The 13,255-nt window shown below is 40.6% G+C and overlaps 1 protein-coding gene across 4 annotated transcripts; it reads right to left on the bottom strand.

Annotated features, from left to right (window-relative positions):
- Window positions 1-82: 82 nt before the first annotated feature.
- On the bottom strand, window positions 83-13,005 carry fyco1a (FYVE and coiled-coil domain autophagy adaptor 1a). 4 transcript variants are annotated; one of them, XM_047587473.1, is made up of 18 exons: window positions 12,938-13,005; window positions 11,767-11,881; window positions 10,976-11,082; window positions 10,516-10,641; window positions 10,089-10,195; window positions 9,802-9,945; window positions 9,608-9,701; window positions 6,986-9,490; window positions 6,466-6,558; window positions 5,754-5,872; window positions 5,511-5,678; window positions 4,693-4,845; window positions 4,270-4,499; window positions 3,729-3,882; window positions 3,024-3,110; window positions 2,731-2,941; window positions 1,968-2,077; window positions 83-1,580 (listed from the first exon to the last, which is right to left on the bottom strand). In XM_047587473.1, exons 2-18 carry the CDS (start codon window positions 11,825-11,827, stop codon window positions 1,505-1,507), a joined length of 4,545 nt encoding a protein of 1,514 aa, XP_047443429.1. In that variant the 5' UTR covers window positions 11,828-11,881; window positions 12,938-13,005; the 3' UTR covers window positions 83-1,504. The 4 variants fall into 4 exon arrangements, with proteins under 4 accessions (XP_047443429.1, XP_047443430.1, XP_047443428.1 ...); XM_047587474.1 differs by having other exon boundaries at window positions 11,767-11,878; window positions 12,938-12,995; XM_047587472.1 differs by having other exon boundaries at window positions 12,784-12,980.
- Between the last annotated feature and the right edge of the window lie 250 nt (window positions 13,006-13,255).

Here is a 13,255-nt window from a genome sequence, read left to right as displayed (position 1 = left end):
AAACTGAGGCCACATGAAGAAGTAATGTGTCTAGGTTGTTGTTCAGACATTACAAGTTGTAATACACTCAAGCAGAGACAGATTAGTGGATGTCAGAGACATCGTCACTCTCACTTTAATCTTGATTACTTGGTGTTTGATATGTCTCCTACTAGTTAAATTGAATGAATCATGCACACTTTAGCCCCGCAAAAAGTAGAAAAACTTTCTCTCAGTGAATTACTTGACAATGACAATAAAAACTTTACAGTTTCAATATTGTTTGCAACAATTTAAAAAAATGTCATCACAAAGTGCAGCTCGATAGAGAAAATTATGAGGCTCCACGTCTAATTTGCAGCAATTTAACCACATCAAAAATATAAACACGTCTGAAGTCTGAAGTCAGTCTGAAGAGCAAACAGATCTCTTTCAAATAGTGACGGTTTGTGTGCAAAGGTAATGGCAAAAGTAGACATAAGTAACGTTATTCTTTCTTATTGCTTTGCATAAAAATAATAAAATGCACACAATATTCCACCCTACTTCATCGCTGAGAGAACAAGAAAAACAAAGAGTGATTTCAAATATGACAGAACATTCCAGAGGTTCAAATAAAATCTAAAAGCAAAAATACTTTCAACTGATGTAACTAAAATATATAACTGTGTGCATATTGTGATTTAAAAGCTTTTATAGAATGGCATTGACTCATACCAAGTGTCATGATCTGTGCAGATTACAAAGAGTAAAATATACAAAAAAGCAACAACAAACTAATCCCTGGCAAATTGAAAAAGGCACTTTGAAAGTACAGTAGCTTGTTAGCTGAGAGTCAGTTAACTGATGTCCACTGTAATGACACATAAAACCACTTCATTACATTAGATCATACAAACTGGATAGAAAAAGCTGGTGTGCAGGACTCCTTGCACAGAAAATAAGAGGCAGTCCCTGTTTTTCCAAAACATTAAGCTAGGACATGCTACCACTCCTGAGATTTTTTACAAAGTGCGTATTTGCTTTGTATAAAGCAGGAACTGTGCTTGTCCATGTCAGTGATTAGTTCCTGCTTTGTTTCCTTTCTGCAATTCCAAATGTAATGTTAATGTCATGACGAACCTCAACCACTGCTTTCTGTTTACACCTTCTTGATTTTAACGCCTGCACAAGACAAGTAAACTGTCTTTTATGTGGTTTCAACCTGCTAGTGTTACTTTCAGTGACCTCTATTTCATGTTCCAACTTAACTGGAAAAGAGAGAAACTATTCTAAATGAACAACTTAACCTAGATGAGCTAAAGGTACTGTTTGTACAGTATGTTACTTGATTTTCATTATGCTGGCAACAATTTGTCAAACAGAGTTAAATAAAGCAAACCATTTCTGAAAACATAAAAAACTTGGTTTGTGAAACTACTGAGCATAAAAGTAATGGAAATGCCATAACAGTCGGTTTCTATTTACTGTGGCTGCCACAGTGACGTCATGGTGACGCCTCAGTGGGAGCTTGTGGTGTAGAGCTTCAGGGACAGTCGCTTCCGTCGTAGATTACGGGCTTCTCCATGGTCAGATGGTAGAAGACCTTCTTGGAGATGAACCTGTGGAAAAAGGGTTTTTGATCAAAGGACTAAAATCCTCTTAGGATTAAACCAGCTTAAAAACCAAATGTGCAAAACTATGGCCCACTTCAGACCTTACATTAACATCCATCCTGGAGAATCAGATAACAAGGGACTAGCATTAAATACAGGTGTGAAAACCCCCAGGATGCGGGGAGAACCAAATTTGGAGGCGGCTTGGGTCACAATGAGGGTTTGCCTCATTCATTCAGTAAAAAACTCACCACCATTATTATAAATGATGGCCAGAAACAGTAAATACTGTCTCTTAGTAATAAGAGCCTTTTAAATTATTATGCCCATGCAGTAGTTAACTTAATAAATAATTGTCAAATAAAAATAGACAACATATTTGGAGCCTTGTACCGTGAGAAGGAGTTGTCAAAGACGAGTGTGTAGAGGCCAGGGTGCCTAACTTTCATCTGCCCCTGAATTTTCTCTTTATGGGAATTGCAGCGAGTCAGAGGAATCAGGACCTGAGAGCAGAACAGAAAAATTGGTCTCAAGTGACATTTTCCCACAGGTTGTGGGTGACAAATCACCCATGTGGATAAATGTTTTCTATTTTATCTTCTATAATCATTTATGTTGGACAGCAGGAATTCAATCTTTGTCATTAATATAACTATAGTAATGCCCTGTAAGCTTTAAATAAAATGGAGTGCAAAAATAAATCACACAGAAGAAAAGACTGACAAGAGAGCGAGAGGGAGGTGAATAAGCAATGAAAGGTCATAACTCATTTATAACTCCTGACATTTTAAGTGCAGGATATGTGCCTCCACCTGCTGAGCAACACGGCCAACCTGCGGAGGCTTTCTTCTGGCCGTAATATTTGAAACATCAAGCAAAATGACCCAGTTCTCTGCAGGAGGCACACATGAAAAGTACGCAGAGCTTTAGCCCATTGGGTCTTTTAATGTGATGTACTAGAGTTTAAAAATCCTTGTCTTTGTTGATTGCTTGCGTGGACTTTGTGAGATTTAACAAAGGTTGAATGGAATCAATCTTCAATGTTTGGGCTTTTATTTTGTATACGGGCTCAAGGCCAGTAAAAAAAAACAGACCAAAAAAAACAAAACGAAAAACAACTCAACAACACAAAGTAAAAATTGCATGCCGGATGTACCTTGGACTCTTCCACAAGAGTGTCACTGGATTCCCGGTAAACCACACTGAAGGATATACTCTTGGGCTCAGAGGAAAACATCCAGCTGATAGTTGGGCCACGGTCAGCCACAGCAACAGTTATGACACTGTAACAGCTGGACTTGACAAAGAGCTCCCTGGAACCGTCACCAAACTGACAAACATCATCAATGCTCAGAGGGACTGCCATCCTGTAATCACAACGCTATTTTCAGACGCTTCAGAGACTTAACTCAGAGACTTGAGTGTATGTGACGTATATCAAAGACTCACGAGACTTCTCCTGATTTGAGCAGGTTGATCTCTGAATCCTGAACCGTGGAGACGTGGTCTTCATCAGGGGTCACATCTCCTGTGCCTCTGCAACGTGCAACGGAAAACAATGAGAACAACATTCTTTAGTTACAAAGTGCTTACAAAGTACAACTGATTTCCTTCACCGTGAATCACCACATTAACCTTGTGTAGCAAAAATAGGCCTGTCTTTAAAATATCTTTGAGATACACTGCAGCATTATGACTATGCATTTAAAGTGCAATATAAATTACACCCACATCCAGCATCTATTCATCGTTAATAAGGGCGTTTTGGAGGTAGTAACCTCCCTACTTTCCCCTAATTTCACATGCTTTTTAACACAGAACTTGAATCAATGTTCAAACAAAGTGTAGAAAATGTGCTTGTCACAAATCAAGTACTTATTGTGTGTTGATGTTTTGTGTTGTCCCTCCCCCGTGAAACTTTTGTGGCACTACCCTGTTCCTGTTTCAGCATAAAAATAAAGGTCAAAAGCACATCCCTTAATGGAGCGTGTCACCACCCAATGTTCAACCACTCACCATGTGTAAACAAGCAGTAGTGGACCGAAACTTTCTTTAGTTTCTTTTCTACGTGTTTCAGAAAGATAGTCTCCAGTGAACTGCTTTTGTTTGGATAACTGAATGATGTATGACTTGTTCATTTAGATGAACACTCACATATCCATTGCTCCTGGGTGCCGCCGGTCTTGTTCTCCATCAAGAGAGCCTCCTGTTGTCTGAGAGGTGGTGTCACTGTCGTAGACACCATTCACCTCTTCCTCTGTGATTATGTCGAAAGCTGCATCATCAGATTTACTACTGGGATCTGAAACTGCAAACAAATCAATGACTTTAATAAGCTGAATTATTTAATTTACTTTTTTATTATTATTATTTTATTTACTTGTAAACTTTATTTACTATTTTATTTTACTTGAGAACATTATGGGAATTACACAGCCTACAAAACACACTGAGAATTGGCCAGTACAAACAACTTGTGGCTTTCCTTTGTTGAAGACAAAAGTAAAAGTTATGAGAAGAAATCTGAGTCTCTTCCCTTTTTATGAATTGAACAGAAACTATTCTGTTCCGACTCTTTTCACTTCTGTTTACGTTCTTATAGACACCTAAGGAACTACAACCATTGGGCAAAGTCAGTGGTTACGATGACGTTAGCTTGTTGTGGTGAGTAGGTGCTTGTCTCCCTGATGTTTACCTGTTACCCTGGGAGTGGGTTTATATGGAGCTGGTTCGGGAGGCGGTTGGGGTCCAACTCCAGGAGGAGGAGGCTGCACTTTGGAAGGACTCAGCTCTGCCTCTGTGAACCTCTCCACCACTGCACTGTGCTGGGTGTAGCAGTCCTTGCAGCAGCGCTCTTTCTTCCCACTGTGCTTGGTCATGACATAGTTGTTGCTGCAGTAGTAACAGAAGATCCGTCCACAAAGCCTAAAATATGATCACAAAATACATAAACATTTTCTTTATCCAAGTTAAACCTATAATTTGTCACTTTACCATATATTTGATGTGATGCATGTTGGGAAAACACACAAGCGGTGCTGTATGCAGCCTGTAAATCAAAAAAGTGGAGTCACAGACTCAAGTGAGTAACAGGCTTTGGTGAAAACCGAAGACCCACCTGCAGTGATGTCTGCGCAGCAACCAGGTGAACTGGCTGTCGCAGTCAAGACAGTGTGTGGCCTCCTTATCTACCAACCACCAGCGCTCTTCTGCTCGCAGTTTCTGCTCAAACTCCAGAGCGTCTGACTTCTGCCACAGAGCATCTTTGTCCCTGATGTAAAAACGAACACGCATCTTTAGAGTCAATCAGTTCTTTCTTAACAAATGTTGACCGAGTTTGGAGTTTGGAAAATTACTGTGTTAAGGTTTTAATGTAAGCTGTAAATAAACTTCATCAGTCTTGTGATGTCTAATCTTTCATGACTTGAACAAAAATAGCATGACAAGTATTTGCATCAAAGAATAATTTCATATGAAGATGTATCTTCATTTCCCCACGTGATGAAAAAACAACGAAGGCATGAATAACACAAGAGTACAAAAGGCTGAAATCACATCATCAAAGTTTTGAGCAAAAAATGATGCATAAAAAGCTGTTGTTTTTCTCAGTAGTGTCGCATGTGGACGTTTCTGTGACGCTCGTCTTTGTTTCACGTTTGATCTCAGTACCTTATTTCGGCATTTTAAGAAGCCTTTCCCCTCATCCGGCTACTAAAACCTAATTTCGCATGGACAACTCTTACTGGAAGAACCAATTTAAATAACACTCTATTTAAATTGGGACTACCAAAGAACAGACACCAAACTAAATGCGATACAGTGGTTGAAATCCAAGGGAAAATGAATCCTAACACCTTTTTTCATAAAAAAAAAAAAAACAATCTGCCTGTTGGAGGTGACAGTCTCTCATCCATTTATAATAGAGGAAGATGATACCTTATGAGCTCGATGAGCCGCTCTTCAAGGTTGGTCTTGGTTCTGTTAAGGTCATCAATCTCTGCAATCATCTTTAGGTACTGGTTTTGTTTGTCAGCTTCTGTTGTGTTTAGTTTCTGCGTCAATTCCTCGCAGACCTTTTGTACAGTCGTGTGCGCTTCCTCAGCCCTTAAGAGAAATTTGTCATTATTTGTTTTTCCATCTAAAATTGCTGTTCACAAGTATTACTGGTCATGAACACACCTGGTTACCGCATCTCTGAGTTGCTGAATCTCACTTTCATTCTCACGAACGGTTGCTTCGGCCTTTGTGATGTAAGCGTCCTTCTCACCAGTCAGTTGCAAATACTGTTCATTCACAGCCTTTATTAAAGATAAGGGATACACACATTATATTCTCATTAATTTCTGTAACATGCAACAAAAATTATTCTCTATCCCACCAGAGTGGGAAAATAAATATTAATGTGCACCACTTGTGGAATGCCCTACCATTAACCCCCTCATACGACGTGAGAAACTACACTCGAAATCAAATTCAATATATAAACATATAAGCACATCAAACAACAGAGGAAAAAGATCATCTCTAAGACTACTCTGTGAGCTACTATTTTGATTAGGACTACATGGATTTTACCCTCTGCAGTCAAAGAAAAAAAAATGCTTTTATAGTCAAGGTGTCTCATTATCTGTGAAAAGAAATCCCCTCTGCACTGATCCAGGCTCAGCCCTTAGAAAGCCATCTACAGTACAGCCTTCGTTTAATCATACAGTACGTTTTACTAGAATTGAGGTGAGCTCACACATTTGTATTCTGATAGTGGTGTATTTTTATACACCGATATGTTTCTAACGAGATGTTTGTTAGACAGCAATGTCATGTACTCTCCAGAGATTATGCACATTCTGCCACCACCATATATTTTAGCAATGATTTTTTGAAAGACACAAACCTCTAGTTCAGACACTTTGGCCTGCAAGTTGGACTCGTTCCTCCTCTCCTCCTGCAGCTGAGATTTCACATTGTTCAGCTGTTCATTTAAACTCTGAAATGTAAAAGATTGCGTTTACAACGACGCTGGTGGTTTAAACCTAAAAGCTAATAAACTGGCAGTCTACAGTAACACATTCTCCTGCAAACGAGATATGTTTTAGTATGTTGAACATCTTAATATAGTGTTTCCTAAAAGTGAGAAAATGCATTCACGAAAGCATGAACAGTTGAGGATGATTAAAATGTAATTCCAGGTCCAGACAGCTTGATGGGAAAATGTATTTTTTTCTTTTGCTATATATCATCCTGAAGACAACATGACAATAAGCAAATTTATATGCCAACCCACACGTCCAGAATGTGTTGAGACATTTAATCATGAATATGACCAAAGTCAGGGATCACTGAAGTCAATAAGTTTAATCTCAGTATTTACAGTGTAATTACCAGTAAAGATTAACAGGTTCTGAATAACTCACCTTAATCTGGGCCTGATTATTCATGCTCTCTGAACTCATTTGGAACTTGACAGCCTCCATCTCCTCTCGGCTGGAGTCCTTGATGCTTTGTACTTGGATCTTGTTCTTTTCCAGTTCTTCACGAAGCTCCACAATAGTCTCTGGAAGTGCCTCCTTCTGTGTAAGCTCCTCTCTTAAGCTGTTATTCTCCAGCAGAAGTTCTTCCATGGACTTCTCCAGTTGCTTCACCTCTTTCTCTAGTTCTTCAATCTTAGCAGAATTTCCCACACAATGCTCACTGGCCTCCTCCTTTTCAGCGCTTAGCTTACAGATGGTCATACCCAGCTCGGCCATCTCAGTGTTTGCCCTGTGCAGACTTTCACGAGTCTCATTGTTCTCTAATGACAGCCTGTCATTTTCTGCCTTGAGGGTGGAAAGCTCTTCTCGCATGGCTGCTGCAGAGATGGCAAACTCAGCACAGGCAGCTACTTCTCGATCGCGCTGTTCAGTCAGTACCTCTTCTTTCTTTTTGCACTCCATGAGTTCAGTTATATGCCTCTGATTTAGTGCCTCTGTCTGGGATTTAAGCTGCTCAGTCAAAGTTCTAAGTTCATCTCTTTGGGCTTGTGTCACTTCCAGCTGTGCTTGAAATTTAAGCTTTTCTGCGTCAGATCTCTGCACCTGCACCCGGAGGTCCAGAACCTCTGCCTGGAGTCTGGATACTTCTTTCATACTTAATTCCAACTGACCTTCAACCACAGTTAGTTTGCCAGTCACTTCCTCCTTCTCCTTGACTTGGGCAGTGCTCCTCTCCATCTGAGATTTCTCAAATGCCTGTTTCTCAGAAGTGACTCTTTCAATCATTTCTGTCTGTCTAGCACAGGTTGCTTCTGCATCAGCTTTGGCAGCCTCAAGCTCCTTCTCCTTAGTCTCCAAATGTTTTAATCTAGACTGCAACCTAAGAAGGTCCTTCTCTTTGCTCTCTAACTGGGCCTCTTTGGCTTGGAGCTGTTCTTGAAGACTGGCTTCATTTTTGCGTGAGGTTCCCAAGTTCTTCTCCAACTCTCCAATCTGTCCATGAACACTCTTCAAGTCAGCCTGCATGCGACTAAGAGCTGATTTCACAGTGTCCTGCTCCTCTCGTAGACTCTTGTTCTCTTGCTCCAGTCGCTTTGACTCAGTCTCTGAAAGCTTCACAGTCACGATGGCTCGCTGCAGACTCTCATCCAACTTGCAGTTCTCTTCACGCAGGTGCTTCTCTTTTTCATCCACTGTCATCTTGGTATCATCCAACTGACCTCTAAGTTGTTTCTCAGAAGCCCTTAACGCTGCTAATTCATTCTCAAGAACTAATCTGTTTTCTGTCATTTCCTTCTTCAGCTCTTTGTTTCTCTTCTCTGAGATAAGCAGCTTCTCATTTAGTTCCATTAGGTTAGTGCACTGTGTCTTATAGTCCTCTGTCTTGGTAGTCTGTTCTTTAAGGTTACACTCCAGCTCAGCAAGGCTGGTGGCCAGTTTCTCCTTCTCTGCAAACAAACTTAGGTTCTTGGCTTCTAGCTGTTGTAGTGTCTCACAGCCGGAGGTTAGCTCTGCAACTTTTGTCTTAAGCTGCTCTCTAAGAGCAGTTACTTCAGCTTCCAGTGACTCTTTCAAGACACCAACATTCTTCTGCATCTCTTCTTTATCTTCTTGTGCCCCTGTCTTCACCTCCTCCATCTCTTTTTCTTTCTCCTCTAGAGACCTTTGGAGGTCATGCAGCTGCCTCTGTATGTTGCTTGCCTCCTTCTCTCTTAACGTCAAAGCGCCCTGCAGCTTGTCGAGGGCACTACCCTGTTCCTCAACTTTTGCTTCCAACTTGGCCTTCTCCTCAGACACCGATGTAACTAAAGCTCCGAGTTTTGATTCACTATTCTTTGCCGCTGCATCCTTGATTCTCAGCTCCTCCTCTAGCCTTTCTACCTGTCTCTTCTTGTCCTCCACCTCCGCTACAGCTTCCATCTTCCCATTCTCCGCCTCCTTCAATCTGTCCAGCAACTCATGTATCTTCTGTGCTGAATCGAAGTGACTGGCTGCCTGCTGGCCCTTCTCATTCAGAACCCCGTCCAACTTGGCCATGAGCTCTACGTTCTTCCCTTCAGTAGCTGCCAGTTTTTCCTGAAGCAGGAGCTGCTGAGCCTCCCTGTTTTTTTCCCTAGCCCTGAGCCCTTCCAACTCTCTGGACAGAGCCTCCTCTCTCCCCTGCAGAGCCTTGAGCTCTCCCTGAACGCCCTGTTGCTCTTCTTGTCTAGCAAGTGACACATCCAGTTGCCTCTGAAGCTCCCCAACTACTCCCCTGAGCTCAGCACCTTCTTCACCTAGCTGCTGCACCTTATTGAGGAGTTCTCGCTGCTTGAGTTCTGACTGATCAAGCTCTAAACGAAGGTCTTCAACTGTGCTGACATCTTCCATGCATGCAGGCAAAGACTCATTCAGGTCATTCAGCAGAGCCTGACCATAGTCAGGGCTAGAGGGGAAATCAGGAGGTTGCTTGACGGTTGTAAGGAAACAAGAAAACAAGGGAATAAGTGATGAATATCTTGTAGTTATTTATATTATTACAAGATGACATGATTGTAAGATGCCGTGATGTTATTAGAGAGTTACCTGGGAATAGGTGCTAGCCAGACTGTTAATGCTGGAGCTACGACTGGGTGGTTTCCACATATGGCCAGGAGAGTTTCCACTGCCCAGTGTCCTCCTGTTGATTAGAAAAAATACTATAAGCATTGGCAAAGGCCACACAGCTTATACACCAAGCTTGTATTTACGTTCTGTACATATTTTTTGTGACTTGTTACCTTGCAAAAGTTGGCCAGGCGGCATCAAGGTCATGACCTCTGGACGCCACATCAAACTGCACCTCGTTGAGCTCGTACAGGTGATTGATGATGTCAACACTAAGGTGGGGCTTCAGCAAGGGACTTCTTGCATAGTACCAGTCGCTGTAGGAGAGATGGGAGGGTTTAAAAAAAGTTACAAATTCTGGCTTCAAGTCAAGTTGAGTCAAACACTACGTCCAAACAGGACATCCACATTTGATGTTCAAAGCACAATAAGGAAATGAGATTAGATGTGACAGCTTTACCTGGTGACTCTGCTGTTCATCAGGCACTGCTGCAGAGTATCAGCTAGCCGCTGGTGCACGAGGGAGTAGCGAATAAACGCTCTTCCCTTGCCCAGAGATGTTTTCAGCTATCAAAGCAGAAGCAGACATTGTTTTACCAAACGCTTGTTTTACCAAATGCAAATGCACTATTTGGTGCTATTTCTGAGAAAGAGCACAATAAAATCCATAATGCGTTGTAAATAACTGCTAATGGGATATAGCATATATGCTCAATAAAAAACAGATTTTAAGCAGCAATGGAAAAAGTTGTTGTGCCAAAAGAGGCCAACATACTTGGTGATCACTCAAGCAAAAGAGGTGTTATTGGAAATATAATCAGAGATACTGTGATGTCATTATAATGAAAATGATGAAATGATATAAATGATAAACAACAAAAGCACACCTCAGTGATGGATTTGACAAAGCGGATACCATCATTGGCTCCTTTGATCTTAGCCAGACAGTCATTGAAGTAATCCCAATAGTCCTTCTTTGTACCAAGAAACGTTGTTTTCTCCTTCTGGTCAAACTGAAAGACGAACATAGATGGAATGAAAACTATTGAATGTATTTTCTAAGCAATACAGTTTGGAAAAAAATAAACATATGTATTTAAGGAGTGACACAAAATGCTAATGATTTGTCTGTCATATAAACAATCAAGAATCTTCACTGTCAATTTTGCAGAGGCCACCGACTTAAAGGCACACATAAATACACAGACATTTAAATAACATTTATAAAAAATAAAATAGAAAAAAAACCCACACATCTTAATCTTACATCAGTGAAGGTATGATGACTTCTTAAATGAATTAGGTTCCTTTGGATTGTTTTTACTTTGTAAGAACACAAAATCCTACCTGTAGGAGGTACTCCAGTTTGTAAGAGAATTTGTGCAGAGTGGTGCTGTCATCAGTGATTGGCTCCCCGCTTTCCTTGTACTCCTTTGCTAGCTCTGCAACGGCCTCTGATATTCACAGAAACACGGTCCAGAAAAAGTGATAGTTACACAAGTTTCTAACAAAATAGGTAGCATTTCTATTTCCTTGTTTTATACCTGACAATGGCAATAATACGTTCTATAAGTTTCCTTTGATACAAAGGATGTTTAACTGGAGTCTATATTCCAGTCTATATTCATCTAACATCTATGTCATATCTAACATATAAAAGACAAGAAACGTAGCAAAACTCTTGCTTATTGAATTTCAGTAACATTAACTTAACACTTGAACAGACCTGGTGTCTAAAACTCGAACCCTTTCCCATCGTCAAGTACAAGTACAGGCTGTGTATTTAAAACTTGCCTCGTATCCATCGCAAAAATTGGAAGGACACCTGTGATGGATGCAACCTCAGCACGCGCTCTCTGTCTCGCTGCATGCTGATAGACGCTCCCACCACACCCTTGCTACACAAACATGAGGTCAGATGCCCGTTTTCCCAAATTATTTGATGGCGAGGAGAGGTCGGATAGTTCCATATATATATAAAAATATACTGCACTCGGACTTGACACTGAGACAAAGGTTTTGAAATCACACCTTTCTAACTCTTCCTCCTCTTCACTGCAGTCGAAGCACGTCAGACAACAGCTGCCTGGGACCAGTGTATTCACTAGGACAGAAACACACACACAAAGCTGACGTACCATGCAGATCTCGGATAATCCTCTGGAGCTGGCTTTCCCCGACTGTAGCCCCAGCAGCCATGGCCCCACCGCTCGCTCCCCAGCAACCAGGGGTTACAGGGTCACGTCCAGTCTGCTGAATCAGACAATCAGAATAAGTTTGTAACAAAAGATTGTCCTGAATGCTTCCAACATACGGCCTCACGATTCAGAAACATGTATTACGTGTTAATGAGAGGTCTGGTGAGGTGTATAATGCCCAAATCTGAAAAGAATTTTGAGCCCTTAGTGCAGAAAGTCAGCCACAAAGATACAATAATCTGCTCCTTTAAAGAGGCCTGAGGCAGGATGTGGTGCTTTGTTATTGTTGAATTGCACCACAGGGACAAATACAGCCTTCTGGATCTGAATCAAATAGATAGTAAATAATAGTTTTTTTGATACACACATATTATAGTATAATAGGTGCTCTGTTTGCACAGCATTATATATATACAAAAAAAGAACTGACAAAAACAAATGATAAGTCTTTGTATAGTATTTCTTGAAAGCATTAAAACAAAATGCAGCTTGACCTCCAATGTCCATAAAACACTAGAAACGAAAACGAATTAATGCTGCAGTAACCAAGAGGTTTAGTAAACATTTCTCACAAAGTCACTATTTACACTATTTATAGCTGGTGGGTACTGCCGTGCTCACCACCCACTTGTCAGGCTAAGTGGAAGTAAACAAAACATGAAATAAGTATGGTGTATGACAGAGACGTTTTGAATATGTAAATGTTGAACAAATCAAACACACATTAAAGGTTGATCGTTTCAGTATCAGCAGCATTTCCACTGCGCGCAGCGTCTGGTTAGATATGTTTAACTAAGAGCTAACTAACTAGGTTAACGAGAGTCAGGTTTCAACTGTTAAGAAAAACACCAGTAACAGTTTGACAACACGTAATGTCGGCAATAAAAGTGATAACATTACTTTTCCAAAAATCAAACACCGACAAATGATAAACAGCTAAAGCGTTTTAAAACGTACTTTTATGCCTTTGTAGCTGTTCCAAGACGTTAAACTTAGACCTTTACAAACATGTTTAAAACAACGATGACATCGACGGATGAGTTAACTCTAACATGTTTTATCTAAGCTGTTTCTGACAAAAGAATAGCATAAGAAAATAACTTTAACATACTTTTAGAGATATGAGTCAACCTCATAACAACAAACTCTGAGCGTTTGTGTGCGCATACTAACTTGTTGAAAGTGTGGTGATTGACAGGTGGCCATCCAGTGACAAAGAGGCATGTAGCTCACGGACCAATCACTGAGGTCAGTAGGCGGGAAGAGGAAAAGGACAAGTTTAGTTTGGTTGCAGTAGCAGAGTAAACAGTGGAGTCATGTGATCAATGATGACAAATAAATGTCCTTCTTGGTTTAACAACTGGACGGACGCCATGACAATTACAGAAAAAAATTTAGATCCTGAAAGATTTTTATTTTATTTTTCTTA

This window comes from Mugil cephalus, chromosome 6, assembly GCF_022458985.1.
Source record: "Mugil cephalus isolate CIBA_MC_2020 chromosome 6, CIBA_Mcephalus_1.1, whole genome shotgun sequence".
In the NCBI taxonomy this organism is placed as follows: Eukaryota; Metazoa; Chordata; class Actinopteri; order Mugiliformes; family Mugilidae; genus Mugil; species Mugil cephalus.
Note: the sequence above shows the minus strand (reverse complement) of the source record. Positions and strands in the feature narration are given on the sequence as shown.

What these genes read in the sequence shown, in the direction of transcription:
- fyco1a (XM_047587473.1), bottom strand. Translation starts at nt 11,827, where the DNA reads ATGGCTGCTGGGGCTACAGTCGGGGAAAGCCAGCTCCAGAGGATTATC. An exon ending in AACTGGAGTACCTCCTACAG is followed by an intron (nt 10,642 to 10,975) that starts GTAGGATTTTGT and finishes TTCGTCTTTCAG; the next exon opens with TTTGACCAGAAGGAGAAAAC. An exon ending in TTGTCAAATCCATCACTGAG is followed by an intron (nt 10,196 to 10,515) that starts GTGTGCTTTTGT and finishes CTGCTTTGATAG; the next exon opens with CTGAAAACATCTCTGGGCAA.